General features: G+C 39.3%; 4 protein-coding genes across 4 annotated transcripts in view; 2 read left to right on the top strand and 2 right to left on the bottom strand.

Moving 5' to 3' along the window:
* LOC110041124 (uncharacterized) overlaps positions 1-3,625 on the top strand; it is a 10,530-nt gene extending 6,905 nt beyond the window's left edge. The window contains exon 10 of the mRNA XM_020746399.2: positions 1-3,625. This exon is cut by the window's left edge and continues 197 nt beyond it. Coding sequence (XP_020602058.2) covers positions 1-1,021 — 1,021 coding nt within the window. The 3' untranslated portion in view covers positions 1,022-3,625.
* A 1,756-nt stretch (positions 3,626-5,381) lies between these two features.
* LOC110066921 (uncharacterized) lies at positions 5,382-12,614 on the bottom strand. The gene is made up of 8 exons (XM_089285287.1): positions 12,553-12,614; positions 12,020-12,272; positions 10,326-10,498; positions 9,683-9,797; positions 8,871-9,037; positions 8,155-8,367; positions 7,358-7,547; positions 5,382-6,952 (listed from the first exon to the last, which is right to left on the bottom strand). The coding sequence occupies exons 1-8, from the start codon at positions 12,560-12,562 to the stop codon at positions 5,641-5,643; spliced, it is 2,433 nt and encodes an 810-aa protein (XP_089141413.1). The 5' UTR covers positions 12,563-12,614; the 3' UTR covers positions 5,382-5,640.
* Positions 12,615-13,149: 535 nt separating this feature from the next.
* Positions 13,150-19,142, bottom strand: LOC110041143 (GTP-binding protein Rheb-like). The gene is made up of 8 exons (XM_020746422.2): positions 19,006-19,142; positions 18,815-18,886; positions 18,611-18,678; positions 16,393-16,475; positions 15,857-15,913; positions 15,499-15,546; positions 15,044-15,125; positions 13,150-14,421 (listed from the first exon to the last, which is right to left on the bottom strand). The coding sequence occupies exons 1-8, from the start codon at positions 19,055-19,057 to the stop codon at positions 14,326-14,328; spliced, it is 558 nt and encodes a 185-aa protein (XP_020602081.1). The 5' UTR covers positions 19,058-19,142; the 3' UTR covers positions 13,150-14,325.
* Positions 19,143-19,158: 16 nt separating this feature from the next.
* On the top strand, positions 19,159-23,962 carry LOC110041133 (protein canopy homolog 2-like). Its single transcript, XM_020746411.2, has 7 exons — positions 19,159-19,334; positions 19,706-19,808; positions 20,709-20,776; positions 21,274-21,321; positions 22,637-22,834; positions 23,503-23,599; positions 23,739-23,962. The coding sequence occupies exons 1-7, from the start codon at positions 19,185-19,187 to the stop codon at positions 23,840-23,842; spliced, it is 768 nt and encodes a 255-aa protein (XP_020602070.2). The 5' UTR covers positions 19,159-19,184; the 3' UTR covers positions 23,843-23,962.
* Positions 23,963-27,500: the final 3,538 nt, after the last annotated feature.

The raw sequence follows: 27,500 nt of genomic DNA, 5'->3' as shown, positions 1-27,500 counted from the left end.
GGATAGGGAAAAGGAAAAAGAGAAACGAAAGGAATCGTCTCTGGGTAAACTCAAACCCTTGCCAGTTTCCTCTACAGTGACTGCATCAAGCGGGGCAAGTTCCTCGGCTGCTAGCACAGCCATGCCTCCCCTGCCACCGCTTCCTCCTCTAACGTCAAAATATGCAACTGTTACTACGACAGTAGCGAGTCAATTAACACCAGGGAGTGACGCAAAGATTTCTACGTCTACGGCGCATTCTACGTCTGGGGCGTCACTGGTTACAAAGGAGTCTTTGTCGTCGCGCGGCAAACACAGACACCATCATCAAGAGGATGGGCAACCTGCGAAGAAGCACAAATCTTCGCACAATCACTCGCAACGCCCGCACTCTTCCTCGCATCGCAAGTCCAGCGCGTCGTCTCAGTCGTCAGATTCTTCCCCGACTAAAAGCGTCAAGCACTCTCATTCATCGTCTCAGCACAAAAGCTCCAGCCATGCTGTGAAGCCGTCGCATCCGCTTCATCACTCTCAACCCGGTCACTCGTCTTCTCAAGCTTCCTCTCATTCTTTGCATTTGCACTCTTCCAAGAAACCTCACCCATCGTCCCACCACGCGTCGTCAAGCCACAAGCCGCCGTCTCACCACGGGCACGGTCACAAGTCCTCATCTGGTACACCGCAACCGTCTAAAAAACATTCTTCGAGTTCAGTAAAACCACCAGCAGTGGTTGTCCCATCGCAACCCGCGGGTAAACCAATGACGCCCCCACCGCCCCCACCCCCTCCTCCATCCATGGACTTAAGCATGCTCTCCTCGTTAAACGCACCAGCTACACTTGGTGGTTTTCCAAGCGCGGAAATTCAACCTCCTCTTCCTGGTGGGCAATTTACAGCGCAATTTTTGCAATCGCCTGCTTTTCCGTCTGGTTTGATGCCAGGAATGATGCCAGGAATGATGCAAGCAATGGTCCCCCCTCCACCACCCCCAGAGCCTGAACCATCATCACCCCCACCACCACCCCCTCCGCCCTTACCATAACATCAGGGGGCAGACTGGAGCCGTTTGGTATATGGACTTGAATGATTTTGTTCTTCACATGGGAAATGTTGGTGTATCCTTCACCTAGACACGTCGCGAATGGTGCATCTTCCATTGTTTCTTTTGGGTTTATTATTTACCTCCTTTAGTGTTTCAAACCTTAGTAGACCATTATTTTGAACTTTGATTTTAGGGAAATTTTGTGCAACAGAAAAAAATGGCATAATATCTATTCTTGCGACATCTCTGGCGCTTTGAAAGTTTTTGAGGTTTCGGAAAGGAAAGAGTTCTGATTATTAATCAGCTGAAGTGTTGTCACATTGCTTTGACCCAATCCCTGTAAACGAGTCCTTTGATAAGTCGTGGAACCAGAACTGTTAAGGCTTGAAAAAGAGCCGTTTAAACAAAGTGAATGAGAAAAAACATGCTAACAAGCTGACGGGGATTACAACTCTTAAAAATGCTATTTGCGTAAGAAGCCATAAAAGAAGGGAAGGTCCTGTAAAATATGATGCTATTTTTTCCGGTTTCTGTTTTTTTTTCTGTTGAAAAGAATGTGAGATGTTTCCGATGTATGTTGCACAAAAGTGATACATTTTTTTAGTTTCTGGTAAATGTCTCCAGTCTCCTGATTTAAGGAACTCTTTTTTTAAGGGAGTACTGGTAAAAAATTGCTTTCTCCCTAAACGGTGTTTATAAGAGTTGTCATTTCCCCGAAATAGGTCACTTTCTGTTTGCAGTTGCAATTCAGTTTATACTTGTGCTGTTTATCTGAGGCCCATTACCCACAGGGGATTATGGCTGAAAGTGAAGTTTCTCCGGAGGTTGGACTTGTGTATTGGTTCAAAATCATGTATTTGTGTTTTTTTTTTGTTTTTTTTTTTTATAAACTTGTTACTTGTAGAAAATTCATGGAAGGAAATGTTACGCCATTGTATCAGCTGTGAAAAGAATGAAGTTTACCAAACAAAATCACACAAAAAAATATTAAAAATTTGCAAAATTCGGTAAAGAGACCATGGGTAGAAGCATTTTTGTATTATTTAACTTTCGAATTGGATAAGACAGCAGAAATGAACAGAAATTTAATTTAAACTATTTACTATCAATATATAATGATTGCTAAATGCAAGTTATTTAGTTACATTATTGCACATCTTTAAAACAAGAGACTATGCAGAGATAATAAGCGCTCGCCGGAGGCCTTATGTTTTGCGATTTTAGGAGCTTTGCTTTTGTTGGCCCTGAAAATGGTCAAAATAGGCAAGTGCCTTTGTATCCACACAGAATGAGGTATACGTTGTTAGTACTTCAAGCAAAAGTAATACGCGACGCTTAAATTGAGAGAATAGTTTATTTTTGATTATCATAAGATATCAGATGATAAGGTATTGTATGTGATTAACTGTTAATTTATTTTGAAAACAGGCATCGTGTAAAGACGTAAAGAATGCGAATTGTGTGTGAGTGTAGATAACTGGTAATATAAACTCTGCATTGTATTGATAACTTGTTATTGCAGTGAGAAACTGAAGTGATATTGAAAACCAGGCAAAAATTGTTACTTTTCTAATTTCTCTTGAAATCATTACATTATTAAGCATGCAAATTACGAGGATAACAAGAGTAAGGGAAGGAAACATTCCTGAAGGAGTAACGTCTCGGGATGACCATCTTGAATTTTTGAAGCTTGAAAAACAAAATTGCAGTTGGCTGGCAATCCGTCTCAATCTTTTCCTATATTAGCCATCCTTGCCTCTGTTTTGTTTATAATTACTTCTTAAGTGTTTACCTACCTTTAAAAAGTACTATTTTGCGGTTTCCTTCTGTTTGAAGGTAACTATTTGTGTCGCGAAAATGATTCAGTGTGTCGAGACGTAGCTCCTTTGGCGGCTCCATATGTTATACATTGTACTGAAGCAAGCTGTGAACGAACTACCCATTTATAGCGACTTTCGTGATTTCCCGCCCTTTCTAGTGATTGGTTTAATAGTCCGGTTTTCGTCTCGCGGATTGGTTCTATCCACCTCATTCCCAGTGTCTTCTCCTTTCGTCCAGACAGAGTGAACACTCTGGCACCGAGGTACAATTGCCTAACTCCTTTCTGTTCACAATATTTGTGTGAAAACGAAGCACTGCTATATTTTAATCTGAGCACTTGTACAGGTCTCGAGCTCTGGAAGCTTATCTGATTCGCTACAAATTGCACGCAATGTTGAAAAATTTTGGTTGATACTTTTCCGGAAACTTTGCTGGTCAAAGAATGAATTATTTGTCTGTTTATATGAGCCTTCCAGAGTTTCTGCTGGTAATTTAAAATATGAAGGTACTTAACGTAGAGTTCACATTAGTAAAGTTACAAACAGTAATTACTAGTACTGTATAGTGACTGAATCGAAAATATAAACTTCCAGTAGTTTATTCAGTAATTTAACTAGTTATAAATTCATAACGAGAAAAGTTTCTTCCATTTCTAGGAAGAACATTTCCGATCCGTTGAGCCATTGTTAGTTGGTTCTGCTGACAATAATTTAAAGGTTACTCGTGAAATTCTTTGATGTATTAAACGTTACTGCATAGGAAATAGAATTCTATTTGCATGTATGGCTTGTTTCAATTTGCTTCCAAGATTACGTGATCTTACGGAAATACAGACGCCTCTCTGTGAAATAAGCGCCCAAGGGAGGAAGGGAGGTGAAGGGGTAATCACCGAAAAAAAGATCGGGAGATGGGAACAATTGTGCGACTGAACATCCCCCAATTTATTTCCCTACCGCGCTACCACCCAAAAAAAAAAAAAACCAGGTCATTTCCAGAGCCTATACCAAGAAAGGTAATCTCTTTAACCCTTTGAATACCAAACTTTCGCCAAAAAATACCGTTTTTAACCGTTTAGTCGGGTTTTTTTAGCTGCCATGACGCTAAATATGCCTAAGTTTTGCTCAGAAAGCTTTTTTTACTAAAGGAGAGATTTTTCGAGGATTAGGTACAAAAATTGAGCAATATTTCAATTCCGGGCATGCGCATAAGCCAAAATTTGGACAATCATAGGCGTAGTGGACCATTTTACCACCGTTTTTGCACCAGAACTGGTCACGTTTTTCTATTTGCGACGTCGGAATGTCGTCGATATCTAAACCTGACCATTGTACGGAAAGGCCTAGCCTAGTACTACAATCTGCGTATCAAGAATATCTGATGACATTTAAATTGATGACGTCACAAGTGGTACAAAGAGCACGACCATTAATTACGCATATATGCTTTATTACGCATATATGCGTAATTGGCGCTCAAAGGGTTAAGTTATCTATAGCCTGGTGTTTAGATATGCGTTGCGCGGATGTTTCAGGCGGAAGACAGCCTGCGTAGCAAGTGTTTCTCGTATCCACGCCGCGTTCAAATTGGAGCGAGAGCAAAAAAGTCGACGAAGAAAGGGGTGGTGGAGCGAGCGAATTCTTTGCTTCTTCGATTCTTTTGGGCTGGCTCCAATTTGCGCGCGGCCAGGATGCGGAAAAAGTTCTTCGTACGGGAACGCTTGCTAGGCAGGCGAGGTGGCGGAAGATGCCTTTGAAGCAGCTTAGGCTGCTCTTGTGAGCAAAATCGTTACAGGATTGGCTATTTCTTGACCCTGCTGAAGTTTCCGAAACTGATCTAGAAATAACTTAAGAGTTACTACCTTAAAAGTAAGGAGTACATTGGGGATTCACTCTATTACTCTTCAAGCTCTCTTAATCACACCCAATTGAACATCAAAAATAATCTACTTGGATCAAAAACGCACGTCCTCAGAAAGTACCACTCTTCCTATCCAGGTCTGCATGACAGTAACTTCTCAGGCAGTTTTATCCTTGTGGAGTCTCCTCGGGTAACGTTCTTTCCACTTTTTTTCGTAAAATTCCTTACCTCTTGCAGGACACGATCCTGAGGATGCCAAATAAAGAAGGGAAGATAGAAAACGAGCCTGTTGAAGAAAAATATTGGGCGTATTCTCTAGCGCGATACGTTGGCTCAGAGGGACGTACTGAGCAATGCCTTACCCACGAGGGGGGCCGCGAGTGAGAGACACGCCCCCCTCGTGGGTAAGGGAGAGGAGACGGCTGAAATTCAGACTAAGCAATACCTTCGACCGATCAACTTCATCCCCAAGTTCAGTAATTACTCGTGTATCCCTAGGGGTGTCGCAATATACAGGTTCCTCGTATAACCCTGTCACGTGACCATGTGGATCATGAGAATGGAAAGAATGAAAAAACAAACATTGTCATTCTGAGACCATTTAACATTACGCGTTTTTCTGTTGGTTTTAAAGTTTGAGTAATTTAACGGATAACGTGGAAGGTTGAAAGAGGCGACAGTCGTTGATAAAGTAACGTATTTACTCAAGACAATCGCCACGAATATAAAAGGTATAAAAAGCATACAAGAGACGAAGATAGTTGTGAACGATGAATTATTCATTTCAACGTCAACTGTGACTGCGATTTGAAACGTAAACCCGACAAGGAATTCCTGAATGCGTGATTCACCCCAACACAGGAAGTGCAAAGATTGAAGTTCACTTTGTTTTCTTCAATAGCATTCTCTAATAACATCCCTCGTCTAGTTTACAGTTTAGTTCAGGTGCTTGGTTCTTGTGGCTTCACTGGATCCGTTTTGGTGTCTTTGTTCGTTTCTTTGCTCGGTATTGACGTGATTGCTCTGAAAGGCTTCGAGCTTGCTGCAGTCATCCCAGCTGGCAAGTGCTGGAAGGTTTTTATGGGGGCAGCACGATGCGTTTCGGTTGTAATCAAAGGCTTTGTACTGGCGGTTTTCAGTTGGTGCCCTAATGAAGAACTGGCTGTTGTTGACTGAGGTGAATGAACTGAACTGGCAGAGGTTACTAATGGAGTTTGTTTTGCAATAGTGGGCCCAGTGGGTGAAGTACCTCGGGAGGTGCTTTTTGGGGGCTCATGAAGGACAGCTGGTGATGAACCCGGCGAGGTACCCTTTGAGACCACCTGTGAAGCCTTCTCAGAGGCCTCTGTCGGAGGGGGTTTTGTTAAAACTGGTGATACGGATTTTGAGGAAGTGCTGGGTGTACAAGTGCCGTGTGAGGAGGCCGCCTGTGTGATGCCTTGTGTAACACTTTGGGATGCAGGCAGTGAAGTAGACGCTGACACTTGGGTTGCATCCTCCTTGGGTTTAGAAACCACATTTGGTGTTGCCTTTAACTGATCGGGTTGTTTACCGGGAGATGCCGGCTTCTGAGATGAGACATTCGCGGTGTTATTGGTGTCAGTTGAGCATGTGTCTGTCGCCTTTGAATCAATGCTTACTTGCTTCTCATTCTCCTTCACGTCTGCTGAATTACCAACTGGTTTAACATCAGGCGCTTTCGGCTCCACATCAGCTTTGCTCCCCTCAGCAGGAGCACTGCTAACACTTCCCTCTTTATCACCGCTACTTGGCAATGACTTGGAGCCTGTCACGGATGACGGCTGGGCGCCACTAACACTTGCCAAAGGCGTGCCTTGTAACGGCACCTGTGGGCTGCTACAAACTGCTACAAGACTTGCAGCTGCCAGCCCAGGGGAGATACTTTCCGTAGCAAGCTTAAGACCAGGAGTGGGACCTGAAGCCCCACTCGAGCTCACAGTTGTTTCTGCAGCAGAAGCAGAATCTGAAGGCAAGTTCTTGCCATCTACAACGGACTTCTCGTCGTTGTTGTCGATTTCCATTTTCTCTGGTGTTGTAGAGGGAGAGTTGCTGATCTGTGTGGTGGGAAGCGATGAAGTGGCAGCAGCCTGCTGAGGCTCAGCCGTGACGGGTCCTGAGTCAACTGACTGGCCAGAGATGTCTGGTGCTACCAGAGCACTGGACTTCTGTTGAAGGGCTTCTGAGACATCAGCTTCACTTTCTTTGTTGTCTAACGCTCTGACTTTCCTTAACCTGCAAAATAAACATAGATCACATTGCAACTTGCAGTTTGGAATCTAAGCACACTTAAATAAACTGAAAAAAAGTATTTTCGGAGCATAAAACTACGGTCATAAGTCAGTTCACCCCATGCCAGTTCGGACTGATAGCTCCGTGGTCAATGCATCAAAAAAACGCACAAGAAATAGTATTTTCGCTCGTTAAGTTTAAAGAAAGAACCTTCTCTGAACTTTCAGTTCGAGCGAAGGGATTTTCAGTCCGGGCGAACTGACGTCGAGTGATCTGGCAATCGGGCGAAACGACCGGTTACGAAGTTAAAACACTAGCTCCCTAAGTGCGCAAATCTGAGTTACAAAACGTATTAAGAAGTTCAATTCGTGTTCCTCAGTGCCATCCTACCACCATCCATGTACTTACTTTGCTCGTTCCTTAGCATCGTCGAGGTCTTTGCTTACATCAGGCCTTTTCATAGTTTTGGGAAGTTCCTCGTGCAGTCTGCAGGCTGAGTGGGTAAAGATCTTAGGGACATTCCTATCACATTGACTTTCACCTTTGGATGGGAATGTGCACTTCTGAAAGAGCAGTTGGTTTGGATCATGTGTGATGTCTATAGATGTGTCAAGGAATCATGGACTACGAGGTCAAAGTCTGCGCTAATCTAAGAAATGGAGGAGTTTGCAGGGGTTTTATTAACGTTTTCAGCAGTAGAGCCACTGGTTTTCACAGGCGGGCAAAACGTTTTTAAGTTAACTTCTTTTTAAAAAAACTTTCCTCTAGATGGTGAAACCAGGTGGGCAAAATTGTCGTCACAGACAGTCGATTTGCCCAGTGTCTAAACCCTGAGTTAGATAGGTAATCAGTTCCAACTCTTGATTAAATTCTGTTTCTGTATGAAGTGACAAGAAATTTCTGTTCTCCCTCTCGATGGGATGATAGCCCAACACACGTTACTATAATAATTGTTTATTCTAACAGTTCATTTACTAAATCAGGGCAAGTACCTATAATCCTTTCCTTTGCATCTTCTTATGTCAGACCCGATGTAATATGGCACCCACCCAAAGTATTAAATAGATCCACACTGCTTTGGCAAGACACCAACGGGTACAGACTAGGTTTCTACATACTTACAGTAAATTATACTACTAATAAATTCTCTTTCATAAATTTTTAACCAAATTAAGTGTCAAAGTAGATTGCAATATAAAGGATACGTTTCATACAATGTTTGGTGAGTGGCAAGACCTTTTCTGTACATCTGTTTCCTTCAGGGGAGTATGTGCAGCGGAGGTTGGACACTCCCTGCTGTCGAGTGTTTGCACCCTGCTTCTTCTCCTTAGCCTGTCGGTGCAACAGAGCTTCAATGCCTGGACACCCATGCTGAGGTTTGTGACCAAGTAGCTGTGTGGGTGTCAAATTGCACTCTCCTATGGCCATCAAACAAGACACAGCTTATTAGTAAAATGTAATGATATTCTGTTTGGCATGACAATGGGACTACTCTGTTCTTGAGGGAAGTCCCAGTCCACCCGTGACCTTTTGCACACTGCCTAGTGTTCTTCATTTATAACCATTGATCTAGGTTGTCACGCAGTGCTTCTCCCCACTAATGGCTATTAAAACCTCATTCTTTTTCTTTTGTTTGACCACAGCCACTTTGACACTTATCAGGAAAAAGTAGCACTTGCTGGATCATAGATCTCTACTAGACACTTGTGGTTCTGGGATCATCATAAGATGTGACTTTTGATTGGTGTGATACATGAATTTAAACACAAGTGACTAGCTCACAATTAATATTATGAGCAAAACCTTCTTTTTACTAACCAGGGGAAGGATGTGTGGGTTTCAGCAGCCACTAGTGAGGAAAAGCACTGCATAACAAGAGTAAACAGGGCCAGGAAAACAAATAAAGTTTATGTTTGTTTACCTGTTTCCTCCACTTCCTCAGCTTGAATCGCCTGACAGTACTTCCTTCTTCTCTCTTTAAGCACATGCTGTAATCTCTTGAACTGCGTAATGTACAGTGATCGCAGCCTGATCATCTTATCACGACACATCCTGGTAGCTTCCTCCACTGTCCACACACCAGCATGCCTTGACAAGAACAGTGTTCCAAGCAGTTAATGCAAACTGCTTAGTGTACATTGTAGCAACACACATTAGGGCAATTTACTTGGAAGAAAAAAAACTCTTTTTGGATTCCTCCAGCTGGCAGTTCAAACCAAACTGATTTGAATGGGTCTGAAATAATGTTTCTTTAGGGGAACCCTGGACACATAGTAAAATGTCTCGTCTAAAGTTTATTTTCCTTACCAGCAGAAGGGAATTTACCCCCAGTGGGGAGACTCCAATATAAAAAGGACAGGGATGCTGGTAGAACATTTTAGGGGTTAAAAAGTCTGTTTTGTTACCTCTTTGGGTGTTCAGCCTCAAAAGGTCCACAGCGAAAGCTTTTGCGGTACCTTTTGGGGTCTTGAGGCAAAAAAATATGGCAGGAGATAATGTGTTGTTTTAGAATTGATATATCTTAGGGGTAAAAAAAAATTCAAGCCACACCCACAAAATTTCCAACAAGTGCCCTCTTCTCTTTATATGGGAGTTCTCCCTCAAGGAATTTAGATCAAGCTTTATATAATACAAGGAGCTGCCTCATTGAAATACATTGTTTTTGGACTGTTCTTCATGTACACCTGTTAAAAACGTTGAATTATATTTCAAGGTGAAGGGGTATACACTCACTTCAGGGGGTCCTCCTCTTCACTGTCAACAGAATCTGCATCACTGTCTATGTCCCCATGCCAGGCACTGTCCACCTTGAGGTAATCATCTCCACTACCACCACCACCATCCTCATCTAAACCAAATTGTTCACGATAAGAATAATAAAGACTCAAAATAGAATGTTTGCGACACTCAACACAACGAATCAATGACGCTGAAAATTCTGTATTTGACAGAAGAACTCAGTCTTCAAAAGGTAAGGCCAAAGGCCAGTGTGTTTGGTTTATGATTTTGTCTGGCCAATGATGCAGTTGAGATCAAGCTTCTTATAGTGTTCTGCAGTCCTGCAGTCCTATTAATTCCTTTGATTAGTAATAGTGTTTGGCTACAAATTTTCCTTTGTTTTCTATCTCAGCTACCCTTGGTATAGCAAGGACAGTTTCCACGTTTTCCTAAGTCACCAATCGGGTAGCTGACCTGTGATCATTAACTAGCATGAGGAAACAAACCTGAATATTATTCACGCACAAGCTTTTTCCATCTTCCCATAATCAAATTAAGTCATATCCCTATCTTTGGACAACATTTTTTCAATTTAAGTTGTATCTTGGGGGATAGTAAAGCGAGTAGTATCACTGTATGTTTCTACAAGACTTTTCACCTGTGGAATGGCCATCTAGTTTATCACTCCTCTGTGAATTTGAACTTGAGGTTCTCATTCGTTTTCCTTTCTCGTCATCATAACCTCCTTCAACATCATCCTGATGTCTTCTTTTTCTTCTCTCCTCCACAGCACGACGCAGCTCTGCTTTGCGAGTGTGAATGATGCAAAAGCTACAGATTTAAATCAAAGGATTTTTTTAAAAAGAAATCATTGAAGAGCTATAAACACTGTCTAAAGGCAAATGAAGTTTGAGAAATGATTTAACTTCAAGAAATGAGTAATTTAGTTGTTGTTGATACTTTTATTTCAAAACTTTTTGGTGTTTTTTTTTTTCTCTTTCTTCAAGGTGGTCTGCCTCCATCTTTAGACCACATTTTTTTTTTTGCTTTTCTTTTTTTTTCTTATTGTATTCATGTAGTATTTTATTATATTATGCACCAGTCATTTGAAACCCCTGGACCCCCCCCCCCCCCCCCACCCTGCCACACCCTCCTCGGGCATGAGTGGGGCATTTCACCTTATATGCAAGTGAAAGCAAATGAAGTCCCTGGTCCTTGGGAGAAAAGTGAATGGTGAACTCGCCCACTTGCCGCGTGTTTCACAGACGCAATATTCCCTTCTAAACAACCTTGTTACAGCAAAGTGTAACAAGGGATAGTGATAAGGGATGATAAATATTGTTGGTACCCAAGAAATGAACACATTGATTCAGAGCAGCTAAACTACACATGCAAAGGCCCTATATGGACAAAGTTATCTTTTTATTTTTAACAAAAGTTATTGACAATCTTTCTGTTTTACAACTTGATGTCACAAAATGTAGGATCACAGCAAATTGCAACTCATGTTTTGGTAATGCAGTCTTCTGATGTTTAGAATGACTCAAGCATAACAAAAATCTTTCTTGTGAAAGCGAAATCGAGACACATTACCGCAATAGCTGGACAAGTTAACAATGAAACAAAACAGAAAACAACTATAATGATACTGAGTATTGACAATAATTATTAAGCCTAAAGAAAAATACTTGTGATCCATAGGTAATCGCTAATCTGCTTTGGATAATATATAGGTCTGGAATATTTGTCAATAGAAGAAGAGTACTCTGTTGAGCATGATGTGTCCTGCATCATGTACATCACTGTCTTGTTGGTGATTTCTAGTACATTCCCCGCCTATCGGAGGACCAAAATAGAGTGAATATGATGTGGAAGTCCCCACAATACCCTAGTCATGCCCAGGGGGTGGGGTGGGGGGAGATCTGAGGGTTTCAAATGATTGGTGCATTACTGTGGGCCATTAAATTGCCATAAAAAACCTCCTTTGGTTTGTTGTTATGGTTCAAATGTCATAAATATAAAAATTGTCCTTAATTTCTAAAGCTGCTCTTTTCTTATTCATGAATCGCAGCATAACATTGCAAAAGAAGAAATATTATGATGCTATTTATTACAAAGATAAGGACAAGTAAACAAAAATTGACAACAATTTGTTTACTCTTCATGTTAAGTTCTAGCCCTGGTTGTTTGACAGCTGGATAATGCTATCCACAGGATAAATAGCTATCCAGTGGATAAGTGTAATTCACAAAACAAACCACCCTATCCACTGGATGGTGATTTATCCGGTGGATAGCGTCATCCACCTTTGGAACAACCCAGGCCTGGTGTAGTGTAGTGTTATTTCCTTACCTTTTTGCCCTGTCAGGCAACTTCTGCGCCGGGTTAGGACACCTCTTTCCATTCGATTTAGCTACAAAGTCACACGGTTTGAAAGGACTGGCTTTGTCCTCCAAGATATGCTTGTGGCAAAAGTCAAAGCCCTTCAATATTTCCAAGTTACAAACTCGCTGCGAGTAAGCGCATAATTTGCGCGGGCGAACATCTGATTCTGTTTTAGTCTTGGCCAAAGCACTTGAATCTTCGTTCTTTGTTTTATCCATAACTACAATAAATTCATCAAGAAATAGTTTCAGCTTAGCAGAGTTCCATGACTGAAAAGTGTTTTCTGGCTAGTCTCGAAGACCGAAAGACGAGCGAGTGATTTCTGCTTATAAAGTTAACAATTTTACCACTATCGGTAGTATCCACTATTCCTAAACTGAGGGACTCTACATGGATTGAATTATTTTCTGTTTAAACGACTGATGTAAAGCAAAACGATACACAATCAAGCAAGTACAAAGCAACAACGACACGTTTCGTTTCGTTTCGTTTCAACATACCTTCCGCCATCTTGTTTTTCAGAATTCTACCGCAATGTATGCTGGGAAAGGGAAAGCATACTGTTTTCAGGGGGTACGGGTAGGGATGAAAAAAACAACAACAAAAAAAGCTCTGCTCCTAAGGGAAGACTGGGAACGTGTGAGCAAGAAATACCGAATACAAGTAGAGCGATAGGTGCGGCTGAAATCGCCAACAATTAACACCCTCTCTCTCTCTTTTCTCTTCGCAGGACTCCCTGCAGCACCCTACACGCCTGTTGTTCGTAGGTTTTCTTGTTCACCTCCCCTTAGTTCATTAATTGTTGAGGCTATAGTTTATCATTCATTGGAAAAGTACAATTATGTCAGATGAGACATCAATGAAAAATGCTTAATGAAAATCAATTAGTCTTGGATATTAAAAGTAATAAACCCAAATTCCTCTGGTCGAATTATAACTAGATGAGGAGGTTAAGAATCGTAAAAACCAAGATAGCTTTCACCTGTAAGATCTCTCACCCCTCCCCCCCTCCCAGCCCTCCACCCCACCACCACCTTGTTTATTTCCAACCAAATTTTGTGATAGCTTTACAAGTAAGATTAAAACAAGCAATAATGGATGTCAAATGAGGAACAAAGCCAAGTTTATTTATACAAAAAAATCCAACAGAAGCAGCAGAGATTTAGTACAGCACAGCAATGTTTGAAAGAAAAAGATTTTTCAGTTTTGTAATCATAGTAAAAGTATTAATTTTATAGACATTCTATTCATAAAATGTTATTGTTTTCCATTTAAAAGAAAATGGCAAATGAGGACAAAAGATAATCAACTGGTGATATATAACATGTATGGGGTATGACAATCAAATGCACAAATTTAATTGTTCAAGGAAATTTGTAAAGCAATGTACTTCCACTGTGAAACAGTTCTAGCAACTTCAAAACAGTCTGCACTTTGAATGAGGAAGACTATTTTTATGATAAGATTTTAGTGTTTAAATAAAGATTAATTGATTGATTGATTGATTGATTGGTTGGTTGGTTGATTGATTGATTTGATTGGATTGATTGATTGAATGAGCTTGGAGCACAGACTCTTGTCAATTCGCATTTCACTACGATTTTTGGTTTTGTGAGTGACTGTTAAATGATGGGCTGAAATAACTTACATGTTCTAGAAAAAATTAAGTTGTTCCTTCTGATGGGAACAATTTAACATCAAATTTGTTTCCTTTTTTTAATGTTCTGTGATGTCGCTATAGCATAGAATCAATACAAATTTGATTCTCTGGAACTTAGAATACAGTTCAGAATAAGCAGAATCACTGGAGGAAAGACATTACCCAAACTGGAGAAAACTAGATCAAAACAAAAAAGGTTTCCAAAAAATAGTTTTAACTTATTACTTTCCCAGCCTCCAAGTTATAACAGGTCAGTTTCAAGAACAAATTACCTGCAGTTTGCAGGAGAAGAAATGCAAACAGAAGAAAAATAGTGCTATTAACTAAACTTACTTTTACTTCCAATCCCTTAGTCTAAACTTCTAAGTAACATCACTAACTCAATCTTTCTACCCCTACCTTTAAAAAAAGTTTATTATTATTTTATAATTTTTATTGTATTATTGATGCAAATCATGGCCGTGATTGCAATGTAGGAATGGTCTCACTTATCAAAATTATACCACTGGTGAACAGGTTGTAAAGAACAAGGTGTGTGTGAACAACAATGTAAACAGAGTTTTTATCACAAAATAGATTTTGGTTAAGTATCTATTGCAGCTGTATACAGTTGTCATAATATGTTACAATCGTCCTTCTTGTCTACATTTCCATCTTGGTCGTGATTCTCTATTTCTCTAATAAGAGACTGGAAAATTTCTTGCACGCTCTGCGGAGAGAGAAAACAGAAATTGTTAAATTATTAGTGCAGCAACGCAACCTTTGGTCAGAAACATTTTCCATCTGATATAAAAATTTTAACACCCGAACCACTTAATCCATAAAACCTTACTTCACTTTTAACATGTTAATTAATTCATACAATACAAAATTCATTCTGCAAAAAGGCTCGTAAAACCACGATTTCCAGTCTTTCAAATAACTTAACTAAAATTTGAAACTGAAGTAATTTTCCATGTTAATTATTAAGGACAGCTTTACTATATTTCTTTAGCATTTTTAATTATTTCTAACAACAGAGCAAATATTATGAAAGGTAAAGTTCACTTAAGAACTGTTCAGTTTGTAAAACACAATCATAAATTCATCAAGTCTGTAGCAGGGCTCAAAAAAAGTGCCATAGCTCTTCTTGCCAGGCAAGTAACTTTTCATTCTTACTTGGCTGATGGGCAAGGGTCCCGACAAGTAATCTACCAACTAAATAAAAAAAATGTAAACTAAGACTTTCCCAGGGCAAGCAAAATTTGAGAGCTACTTGTCGCAAGGCAAGCTAGCATTGAACTTTTTTCTACTCAGGTGTAGAATTACATATTATTGAACCTTCAACTTACACTATTTTCCTTAGCTGAGGATTCAAAGAATGCTGCTTTCCATGAGTCAGCAAGTGTTTTTCCAGTTTTATAAGTGACAACCCTACAATGTACAGCATATGGAAATTTAAAACCCAAATAAACATTGAGAATCTAAGCCCTCACATTATGATAAGGGAGAAAAATATCAATGATTCATAAAAAATAATGAGTTTAGAGGCATTACATATTTGAGCACACTGAAATAAAATACTGCTCAGCTCATCGATCAATCAACAGTTTTGCCCAAATTACAAGCAGTGTTCTTTATAGCATTTCATTGACCTTGTGTTAACTTTTCTCTGTAAGTAATTCAATGGCAAGAACAAGAAGACAAACTACACAGTCAATTAACATTGTTTAGTATTCATAACAGTCAACAGGCATTTTCCACCAGACATAAAATGGACATGAAATTTTATAGATCTAATCTTTACCTTTCCATGTGCAAATCTGTTTTGTTACCCACAAGGACCATAGGAACACTAAAAAACAAGAAATAAATCCACCCAATTTAGTCTCAATATTTATACAACTAAGTCAAGAGGCAACTGCATCCTCTTAATAAATTAGCTAGTATCATTAATATATATATACAGAATGAGTGCAAAAGGGCTACTGTACATACTAGCCTTTTGCATGCATGCATTCCATGCCTATAATTCTAGTACCCAGTTCTATAGCCCTACTGAGGAAGCAAAACATTACAGCTAAACAGCCTCTGTAGACATTCTCCTCTCTGCACGCATTGCATGCCTATTTAATTAGACCCTGAACATAATAAACTGTACTTACTAATTTTGACCTGACATATCCAGTAACTTTTCATGAATAACCTTTACAACCTCAAAACTAGAGAAACAGAAAAAGCAAAAGCTATCACTTTTTAGTCAAATTGACATTTATAACCAAAATAGATTTACAGTCTCATAAATTAAAACTTCACCAGGCAATTTCGAAAGTATCTTTTGATAAGAATTTTAATAGCTGCAATGTACTATAAATTTTAAATATATAATAAGCACTTCCTACTAGGTTTGTATTCAGTTACTGAGCTGCTTAGATCCTACATGTATCTATAGTACTCTCTGTGGTTGATGCATCCAAAGCAAGTTCAGAAATATAATAATTATAATATAATAATTAGTTAATTAAATTATTTATCTTTTTTGATGAAAGAAATACAGGTCTTGACCAAGCTTGTTTGGTCTGAAAGATGACGGAACTTTCTCTTTTTTTCCCTGTTTCTGGGCCAAGATACACTTGTGGTCCATAAACACATTATCACAAAATGGTGTTGAAGAACAAGGTTCTAATTAATGTAATGTTACCTTTTTGCAGATGTTACTGCATATACAAGTACATATCCATGAATCCCAACTGAGTAAGTCTGAGGGAATATTGAATATTCATCCTAACAATAACAAAACATGACAAAACAAAAGAAACATGATTAATTCAGCAAGTTAAAACATCTAGATATATTACCCTAATAAAAAACTTCTTGGCAATATTCATCAAACTGTGATAGAGAATGCCATCATCTGTCACCATTTCCTCCTCATGAGTGTCTGCCTTTAAAAAATTGTGGAGCAGCCACCTACATTTGCCATCCACTTGCCTTATGGCGGAGCTCTGGCGGCCCAAAGGGCTGCTACGCGAACCCCATACTCATATAGGAAAGAAAAGGAAACCCACAAGTTGATTTTCTCATGGTTATCATGGCTAACGGTATTGCCCGTGGGTGCCTACGCACGATGGCGACAACGATGGCAACGGAGTCGCGCAACATGGTGGCCATACTCCAAATAATAGGTTGACTGAGACATGTAGCCTTGGTTTACCGTGTACTTCTTTGATATTGGACATCCATGTTATGATCAATTGACACCTGTCAAAACAAGGTATCCACTGACCAGTATCATGTGATCATATTGTGGGCTCAAGTTTACAGCTCATCAAGGTCACATGTTTGTTGGAAATTAACCGCTGACCAGGTGCTGGTTTTCGATTGGATCGCGGGCTCATGTCGAGTTAACTTGTTGAAAACAAGGCAGGATTGTTCAGAAGCCGGTTAAAGCTAACCCAGGATTAAAAGTTAACCGAGTTATAACTGTTTCTTCTACACAAATGTTCTTTGCTGTTTTGTTTTGTGTATATGGTGATTATTAAAACTCAAAACAGATGGCCAAGCAATATACCGAAAAACTCACTGCAAAGTTACAAAACTCAAATCAAAATTCTACCTTTTCCTGGGTTAGCTCAATCGGACTCTGAACAACCCGGCCCAGGAGCTACGCTTTTAGGCTGGCCTAAATCTATATATTTTTTAAACAAGCCAATCAAAAGCTACATGAAACTGTGTTGTTTCACAAGAAATACGTGTACATACCCCTCCTGCTCCAAAAAGATCTTTTGATTTGAACCCAGTCCGCCCTCTTCTCAGTTTAGCTTCACATTTACACGAGACCCCCTTCCCCTCAGAATTTGCAAAGACTGGTCAGTATGCATCAGGGCTGTCATTAAGGGCTGTAACCCATAACACCTGTTACGGCTGAGTATGCTTGATTTTCCCTTGATGCTACAGGTGAAATTGCCTGTTGTTGATAGAATTCAACCACAAAATAACAAGTTTCCTACAGGTGTGGAGAACGAGGCTACAGGTGACTCAAAACTTAACCTTGTCATTGTGAGGTTCCAGATAATATCCATACTGACCAGTCTTTGGAAATTCTGAGGGGAAGAGGCTCTCATGTAAATATGAAGATAAACTGAGAAGAGGCCAAGAGGGGGGACTGGGTTCAAATCAAAACATCTTTTTGGGTGAGGAGGGTTATACACACAGGGCTTTAACTAGCATAACCGGCCTGATCAATGTACTGATCAGAAGACTGTTGTCTCAGTCATTGAGTTGAATATTACATAAAACCAAGTTGGACAACACCCTGAAACAGCTAAACTCAGCCACAGCCAATAAGCTGAAACCACCACAGTGAATACAACCCAACACACCAATGGAATCAACTCAACTGGTGCTGAATAACAGATAAGAAGACAAGGTTCACAAACTTTATCTCCAATTTGAAAATGAATTACTATTCGGCCATCCAAAACCCAATACTTGTTTCACTTCGGTTAAAAATTGTTTAAGACACCCAAACAGTTAGCCTTATGATTTCTCAATGAATGCACTCCCGGGTTTTTATTTACTCGTGTAATTTTAAAGGCAACATGGTTTGATGAAATGAAGAAGATTAACGTGATCGTCACTTGATGGTTAATCTCAAAAAGGTTAAGTACATAATCTTCAATTCCACACTTGAGCAAATATATGATTGGTTTGACGAAACCGAAAGTTAAATTAGTTAAATTTAAAGTAAAACTATGAATATGAAGGACTTCATTATGAATGATATCCGATCCTTAGACTGCCCATTAGAACCTAAGCTAATAGATACACGACAGAAAGAGAAAGTACCAAAATATGAAGACTATTGAAAATTTACTCACTCTTGAACAAGGAGATATTAACAGTACATGTATGTTTACCTGGCCGGCAGTATCTACGACCTCCAGTATGTATTCTTGACTGTTGTGTTTCAGCTTGGTGGTAAATGCTGAGAAAAATGACAAGGCAGAAGTTACATGTAAAATTCCCACAAGGTTAACAAACTTAAATCTTACATCACGTAAGGGTCCAAGGTTCCACTTCCGATTTTTTTTTCGTCAAACGAATTCAACAAAATCACTCACTGTTCTCAATTGTCGGATCGTATGAATCCACAAATTGTCCCTCCACAAACTGAATTGTAATTGAAGATTTTCCTGAAAAGAAAAATACAAAAAAATACAAAGAAATTCAGTGAAAATCGATAGCATGGTCACGCAGCAGAAGCTTCCAGCAAGATCTGTTCTACAGGTAGCGAGCACGATCCAAAAATTACCGACAGAACGGAATCCCATCACGACGATCTTTCTTGATTTTGCTGGCGCCATAGTTAAATGAAAAATGGAGCTTTCTTTGACGCACAATACACTAAATTCCAGATAAAAACGGCCTAATTTTCAACTACATTTTGACTTCCACAACAGCACCGGTGCGGAGGAATAATAATATCCCAGTATGCAATGCGCTTCTACAAGCGCCAGCTGTTTACCAGCGGTCATTCCCATTGATGAAAAGGACGAGAAAGTATTGGAGATTGGATTCATTATTTTGGTTTTTTTTCGATTCGGAAAGTTTCAGTTTTTCCCACGTTTTGTACCCAAGCAGGTAATTTTTTCAGCAATACTAGTTAGTTACTTAACTCCAATTAACAGTTTAACAATTTTTGTCCTTAAGTAGGTATAATTTTAATTTTTAGCGCTACACTAACATGGCCTTGCCCCATTGATGTCTTATTATTAAATATGAAATCACTGACTGAAAGTCTGCATCGGCGCGCTTGATTTATAATTCTTTTAACGAGTTATAGCAGAAAATATTAAGGTTTGCTAAGTCTGACTATCTTACGCTTCTAAGCAAAGGAAATTCTTTGCTATCATGGTTAATTGAGGTTACTACGGTCTACGTACGATTGTAAAGTTTAAATCATTAATTATTTATTGACATCATTTTCATTTTTATCATTATATTTTTTCTAGTTTGGTATGGATCCTGTTGGAAAGTCATGCTCTTTGCTGATTATTGTAACAACTCTTCTAAGTGAAACATGGGGCGCTCCAGATAAAGAACTACTTTGTGGTGGTAAGATATTGAAAGTCACTTGAGGATGGCATTTAGCCGCATTTAGTTAGAGGGTGGGGGCATCTATGTGGGAAATCCTTTAAAAAAGGGGTGAGGGTGTTTGTTAGACGTTTGTTAGAAGTTTTAAGAGGAGGGTTCGGGGTGGTTGCCTCTTGTGGATGCTGGTTTTCCCACTCTTTAGGTGACAGTTAATAAAAATTTTGTGGAGTGAGATCTATTTTTAACAAATTGGAAAGTCTTGAAGTGCTAATTTGCACTTCAGATCAAGACTGTGGAAATACAACTAGCATACGGATATTCTGGCACTAGTTCAAATTCTCCCTGCCTTAGAAAGGTTTACCATTGGCCCAATAGGAAAGTTTGGATGCCCACTTTTCTCCCCAAAGCCATGGACCCTGGTACATTTTTACCCCTATTCCTGAAGGTCATAGAGGTTGATGAGCATGAACCCTGACTCTTACCAAGAGCCCCCTCTCCACCCGTCGGATCAAAAGGTCTTTCGGTTTAATAACCTGTTAAACTCTTGGCAGGGTACCAGCATTTCCCTCTTATGCGAGAGAGTTCACAATTACCCAACGTAGCCAGGGGCATAGCCAGGATTTTTCAAAGGGGGGTTCACACTGTGTCAAAGTGAGGGCACTCACCAGATTGTGACCTGAACCTCCACACCATGTTGAAGGTTGTTTGCTTAAAAAAGGCTAACTAAAGGAGGGTCACGGACAACTCAGTACCCCCCTTGCCCAAGACTGTCCACAATTTTCCCTGCAGCTTTGTGTGATTCTTAATCCTTATCCATATTTAGAGCAGCGTGCTCACCTTGGAGCAACATTTTGCATTATCCCCAACTTTTATGCACAATCTACTGACAACCGTACTGACGCTGAATTTTATTCATAACAGTGTGTCATGTTATTGCTGATGAACTTCAATGGGAAATCTCTCAAGTTGATCCAAGAAAGACTCTAGAGGTGAGTCTTTTGCAGACTACTGTATAGAGCGATACCTAATTTAAGCAGTGAACTTGGCTCATGAAATATATCAAACACAGAGCATGTTCGTCCACATTTCCAAACACCAAGTAGAGAGCTGAAAATACAATGGGTAGTAGAGTAATTTTGATGAACTTTGAAGTTTTTGGAAAAATATATTATGTGATCAAACAGTATCTTGGGTGCTTGATACATCTTCTCAATCAAACCTAAAACTGGGGCAAAAATGGGAAAATAAAATTGTTAAAATCTATGTCAATAAAGACCAGCTATCCAAACACCATCAATGTCATGATTTCCTTTGTTTAGACTTGATGAATTTTTACAACGACTTTGAGAATTGGCTATACACTTCATTCTTTTGTGACTGTATGAAGTACTTTGCAGGACATAGTGCTTCAATGTATTACTGTATATGAACTTGGATATTTGGATGGGTAAATGTCATGTTCAAATCAGTATCATCTTGTCTCTAGGTTGAGAGCTTTAGAGTGGATCCAAAAGGAAATCAAAATACCAAGAAGGTAACATGCAATTTAATTATTAAGAGTAAAAGATATTTATTTATAGATACTTTTTCTACACTCCATTTGTGGAGAGGGAAGGGGAGTGGCTGAATCGTGTTATTTTTTTTTTCTGTAGTAAAAGAGAATTATTAATAGTGGCCAAATTCCTGGTTCAAAAGTTCATGTATAAATATTCTGAACATTTTTTCAACTTTTTGCAAGTGGATAATTGAAGACAGGGAAGTTGTGATTTATTATGCACCTCATCATAGGCACAGGAAAAACCAGTAGTTATGTTAATGCTTTTGAAATAGCTTTGGAGTGTTGGATCTTGATTGATCCACAAAAAGCGTCTATCAATAACCCCAAATTTTCATTTTATGGGACTTAAAGTGTGCCTCTAATACATTCAATTGTGTTAGTTAAATTCTGTTCAGATTCAATACATTATACTTAACAATTAGACCCGTAGCCTGCAAGGGCTACAGGTCAATAGCCCATGAAGTGAAGCCGAATGGGCTATTGACCCATGACCCTTGAGGGTGAAGGGTCTAATGATTGTTTTAGTATCACCCAACTAGTCGGACAGAAAAGGCAATAATAAAGTTAGCAAATGCAAGTTGAAGAAATATTTATTTGGGAATAAAACAAAAGAAAGCGTCGCGCTCAATTGCACCAATTTCTCTACTCGAGGACTATTACTAATAGTCCTCTAGTAGCATAGCCGCTTAAAATGCAGGATTTGCATTAGTCCACTAGTTGGGTGGTACTAAAGGTCAATAGCCCATGAGGTGAAGCCGAATGGGCTATTGAGCCATGGCCCTAGAGGGTGAAGGGTCTAATGATTGTTTTAGTATCACCCAACTAGTTGGACAGAAAAGGCAATAATAAAGTTAGCAAATGCAAGTTGAAGAAATATTTATTTGGGAATAAAACGAAAGAAAGCGTCGCACTCGATTGCACCAATTTCCCTACTTGAGGACTATTACTAATAGTCCTCTAGTAGCGTAGCCAATTAAAATACAGGATTTTCATTAGTCCACTAGTTGGGTGATACTAATATACATTATACATCTGTTCTGACTATCTGCTCTCCAAACATGGACTAAACTATAGGTCTGAAAAATGCCTTGTACATACATGTCAGTTCCTACACAACTTAGTGCAGTCATCACATGGACAAACAAAATACTTGACGCATTTTTTCATTTACTCATTACAACAGCATAAAATACAAAATTCAGCACACTGAGTCAACAGCAAAGTAGTCATTGTAGTGACAACCATTTCTTGTAAATTCAGTTGTATGTTACTGTCTGTTTTTCCGGTTCAGATTCAATATGCAAGATCAGAGACTCACCTTATAGAACAACTTGATAACATGTGTGAGAAAATGAACAATTACGCTGAATCAACTGATCCTAAAACTGGCAAGAAGTCCTATATCAGGACGTCGTCACGATCAGGAGAGGCAGTCACTCTTAGCAATGTAGCTATCAGTGGTGACATAGCACAAAAGCTGAAACATGCGGTAGGCTATGCGTGCTTGTTATTTTCTATAAGACTATGTAGACTAGGCTGTTAGGATTTTTAGTTTATGCCTGACATAGTTGTACATCTGTTAATTAATAGGTCTAAGAGATAATAACAAGCCTTCAAGGAACAAGGATGCTCAAGGGTGGAGAAGATTAACATGAATTACAAACAAAAAACTTGAAAAATTTAGGCTGCACTTTTCAAGATTTGCAAACCATGATTTAACTCCTTTAAGCAGACACTTAGCCATGGTCCCAGCTACAAGCAAACACTTGATTTACTAACAATTTATTTTTACCTTCCAATAAGTAGACATCTTCCTCCAGTGGATACTTTTTCTGGTCAAAAGTGTGTCTGCTTGTGCTAGGATCCACTGTATTTATTTCATCCAGAATTCAGTAATAATAATAATAGTTTCAAAATGCCAGTCAAATATGAGCTACTTTTAAAAACTTGGAAAGTTTATTTTTTTAAAAAATCACTGTACTAAAAGCTGTTGAAGTTGAAAATGGCCTTCATGTATTTTTAGCATTAGGTATTTTCTCAGGGTTTTGTCTTTTTTCAGTTCCCTTCAATTCCCTTTGGCCCTCTGGATCCACCACTTACCTATTATGTGTGTGCTTGTGATTGTATTAATTTTTTTCATTTGGATTTCTGTTTTAGTGTGAGAGCATAATAGAAGATTATGATGATGACATTATAGCATCTTTCAAGAAGGAACGTAAAGATCCAAAACGATACATGTGTCGCACAACCACTGGTAAGAAATTTCACATTAACTGAAGAGGTGGCTGAATGACTTGACATAAGTTGCTTAACTTTAGTAACCCCCCCTCCCCCTCCCCCTCCCCCCAGCCTTCCTTGGCAATAGCACTGATGTCTATTTTCTATTGTCGCAGGTTTGTGCATTGGTGATGATGAGGAGTATGAAGATGATGAGGAAGATGACGATGACGATGACACTGAGAATGATGCTTCGGACACAGATCACGATGAACTTTGACCTTAGTTTAGGACAAATTTATATCAATTTTGTTTTTTTTGTTTGTTTGTTTGTTTTTTACTTATCAAATACAAAATGCACAAAATGAATCTAGGCAAAATTAAAGCCGCAATTTTTGCACTTTTCATTGTAATGATATAATTAAAGGGCTTGGTGAAAAAAGGGCGTTAGGTATCGTTGGTCAAAAGCGAACTCTGTCGAAAACGCTCCAAATTTTCATGCGGTTTTGTTTAGGTGTGTTAAACAATGCCCTGTATTTTTGCGCGGATGTTTGCTTCGTTTTCGAGACATTAGGTATTTAAAAGACTCATATTTGTTGTCACGTCAGCGCGCTATCGTAAAGATGTTGATTTCACATAAAATACAGCAAAATGTTGATTTCACGCAACGTGCAAGCTCAAAATGTTGATTTCACTTTCAGGTCAAAAACAGTTAAAATGTTGATTTCACGTTAACGCGCGACCGCAAGGACGTTGATTTCACTTAGAAAACAGCAAAATGTTGATTTCACACAAAGCGTAGGTTCAAAAATGTTGATTTCACGTCAAAAACAGTTTATATGTTGATTTCACGTTAACGCGTGACGGCAAAGATATTGATTTTTTATACTTTAATACAGCAAAATGTTGATTTCACGAAATGCGTAAGCTCAAAAATGTTGACTCCACGCCAAAAACAGTTAAAATGTTGATTTCACGTGAACGCGTGACCGCAAAGATGTTGATTTCAAGTAAAAAAAACAAACAGCAAAATATCGAATTTGCGTCAACGCGTAAGCTCAAAAATGTTGATTTTGCTTCAAAACCGATAAATTGTCGATTTCACGAGAGCGCGTGACTGCAGAGATGTTGATTTCACTTCAAAAACAGTGAATATTGATTTCACGAGAACGCGTGACCGCAGAGATGCTCATTTCATTTAAGGACGGTAATGCCTGAGGCTCATGTGGTTAGGGTTTCAGTTAGGGTCAGAGATTACTCTCATGCTTATTCAGCAGGGTTAGGGCTTCGGTTGTGGTTTGTTTAGGCAACTAGAAACAGTCACCATAGGATGATTTCATTAATAAATAGCCAAGTTTGTTAGTTCCACCGGAAAAAAAACAAAACAAAACAAAACAAAACAAAGCAAAAAAAAAACAGGACTCTTACGCCATGTTCAGTCAGCTCATGAACATCGAAACTAGCTTGACAAACTACCATAGTCAAATGGGATACAGCGATCAACATTAATGTCACTGCTAAACGGTCAAAGCGAAGGGCCTACAAATAGATCTGACAGATTAACAGATTAACCCTTCTGCGCAGCATACGGGTCTGCATGTCCGCTTATCCCAGAAGTTCGAAACACTACAGATCATGCCGATTTGAAATAAAATCAACGCAACCTGGATCACAGATCTCTGTGTCAATTAAAAAAAAAAGAAATTAAAAAAAAAAAGAATCCATTTTCCTTTTCAGTAACCAGTTTAATATATGGATTTAGCTAAGCCTAAAAGCGGAGCTCGTGGGCCGGGCTGTTGAAAGCCCGATTGAGCTAACCCAAGATCAGCGATTTGAGTTTTGCAACTTTGTAGTGAGGTCTTATGTTTATATTGGATGGCCTTCTGGCCTTCAAACTACACAAAACATAAGCACTGAAAAACATTTTTATACAAGAAAAATTTATATTTTAGTGAAATTTCAACCGGCTTGCGAACAACCCGGCCCTGGGGCCAGTTTCTCGAGGGTCCCGAAAAGTTTTCGCACCCGGAAAGCCGTAGCAAACTCTCGAAGCTTATGATTACAGAGCTGTTCTTTTCACCTATTTAGTATAAACAGAGGTTCCATTCAGTACAAGAAGTTTCAGGCGTGTAATCCTCTCTGGCTTTAAATACCGATTAACTAAAAATGACTTTTCGGGTCCGAAAACTTTCCGTAGGCTCGACTACCAGCCGCCGTTTCGAGAAACAGGTCCCAGAATACAACAAATAAACCTGCCCTGAGCCCACGATCCACTCGAAAAGCGGCACTTGCTCAGCCGTCAACTTAAAACAAACACCTGACCTCGATGAGCTATAGACTTGAGCCTGCGATATGGTCATGTGATACTTATCAGCGGATACCTTGTTTTGGCAGGTGTCAATTGACCATAACAGGGATGTCCAATATCACAGAAGGGCGCTATAACTGTCATCCTATTAGCTGGAGTATGGCCGCCATCTTAATTGCGCGCGCGCGATTCCGTCGCCGTCGTGCGTACGCGCCCACGAGCAATACCGCTAGCCATGAGCTAGCCGGAGCTCCACTATTGCAGGCTGATTTCAAGCCGAAAACGACTAGGTATGAGTCTGTAAATTATGGGATTAGCACTATTGATCCACATATTCAGAAAGAGCACACCGAGATTCACAAAATCTCCAAGTTTAGTGTTAATTAATCAGGCTAGTTTTGACTGAGACACAGCCATTTAAAAATGCCAAAATTACACAGAAATAGAAATATTTGAACATCCGGACACAGCGTCCGGATGGCCATACATTTTTGTAAATTTTGATGTTTTCAATGGGTGTGTCTTGCCTAATATTGGGTCTACTTGCACCAAACTTGGGGATTTTGTAAAACTTGGTGTGCATTTTATGACTATGTGGATCAACAGCTGCTAATCCCATAATTTGTAGACTCATACCTAGTCCTTTTCGGCTTGAAATTAGGCAATGAAACGTCCGCAGAACGTGATCGCAATGTATGTCGGGAAGGGTCTTTACAACTCGCGCGCAGGAAAACATGGCGGTCGATGCAAGACATATTTATTTTAAGTCTAAAACCAGTTCTCGCTTTCCAAACTTTGACGCCAGCAACGCTTGGCAAATGGGCCACAACTCACGAGAGGGTTTTTTCCTTAGCCAAGAACTGCTCTGGATCAATCTGTCTTCCAACACCGATAACTCGATTATATCAGCTGCTTTGAAGTTTCAGAACACATTTTGCTCCGTTAAAACGTGTTGATGACTTACGGGTTTATCAAGGGTTTATGATGCCTTTAAACCACCAGGCAGAAAGAAATACAACGAACTATAAAACAATGCTTAAAATATTAGTTTACAGAGTTCTAATGCATCACATCGTTTATCTGTTCGATGGTATTTCCTTTGACGCACGATCGATTCACGTGTTGTGTTTCACGTCACAATAACCGATGTAAACAATCTGTTCCCAGATTTCCGCTCTATATGCTATTTTCCTTTGACATAAAAGAAAGACAGCAAAGATTCTGTGGGATTTGATTTTGACTTCATACACTACAACCAGTCCGCCTGTTTCCCCTGTTCAACAAATAAACTTCTAAGACGCTGCTACGATTTTGCATACGTAACATCTCGAAAACAAAGCAAATTTCAGCGGAAAAAAATACAGGGCACTGTTTGACATGAAATATAGCATGTACAAGGAGTAACATTTCCATGTATCTAACATCATTATCAACAATCACAACAAAGATGAGAAAAACAACTCATGATATGAGAAACACGCTACTTAGCTTAGAAAAACAATTAAAAAACAAAAAAAATCACTACAAAACGAGGAAAACACAACTAATCTTAGAAAAACACATTAAAGCTTAGAAAAACACGACTAAGATGGGAAAAACACAGCTGAGCTTAGAAAAACACAAATTATAT

The sequence above is a fragment of the Orbicella faveolata genome, unplaced genomic scaffold (genome assembly GCF_042242905.1).
Source record: "Orbicella faveolata isolate gen_17 unplaced genomic scaffold, um_ofav_v1 contig_13, whole genome shotgun sequence".
NCBI classification, from domain to species: Eukaryota; Metazoa; Cnidaria; class Anthozoa; order Scleractinia; family Merulinidae; genus Orbicella; species Orbicella faveolata.
The sequence above is the reverse complement of the archived record's forward strand: the minus strand, read 5'-3'. Positions and strand labels throughout refer to the sequence as shown.

Coding starts and splice junctions, on each gene's coding strand:
- LOC110041133 (XM_020746411.2), top strand. CDS start 19,185: ATGCAATGCGCTTCTACAAGCGCCAGCTGTTTACCAGCGGTCATTCCC. Junction 20,777..21,273: donor ATCCAAGAAAGACTCTAGAG/GTGAGTCTTTTG, acceptor TCTTGTCTCTAG/GTTGAGAGCTTTAGAGTGGA. Junction 22,835..23,502: donor CACAAAAGCTGAAACATGCG/GTAGGCTATGCG, acceptor TTTCTGTTTTAG/TGTGAGAGCATAATAGAAGA.
- LOC110041143 (XM_020746422.2), bottom strand. CDS start 19,057: ATGGCGCCAGCAAAATCAAGAAAGATCGTCGTGATGGGATTCCGTTCT. Junction 18,679..18,814: donor CGATCCGACAATTGAGAACA/GTGAGTGATTTT, acceptor CATTTTTCTCAG/CATTTACCACCAAGCTGAAA. Junction 14,422..15,043: donor CCTCAGCTAAGGAAAATAGT/GTAAGTTGAAGG, acceptor CTCTCTCCGCAG/AGCGTGCAAGAAATTTTCCA.
- LOC110066921 (XM_089285287.1), bottom strand. Junction 7,548..8,154: donor CACCAAACATTGTATGAAAC/GTATCCTTTATA, acceptor ACACATCTATAG/ACATCACACATGATCCAAAC. Junction 6,953..7,357: donor GATGCTAAGGAACGAGCAAA/GTAAGTACATGG, acceptor TTTATTTTGCAG/GTTAAGGAAAGTCAGAGCGT.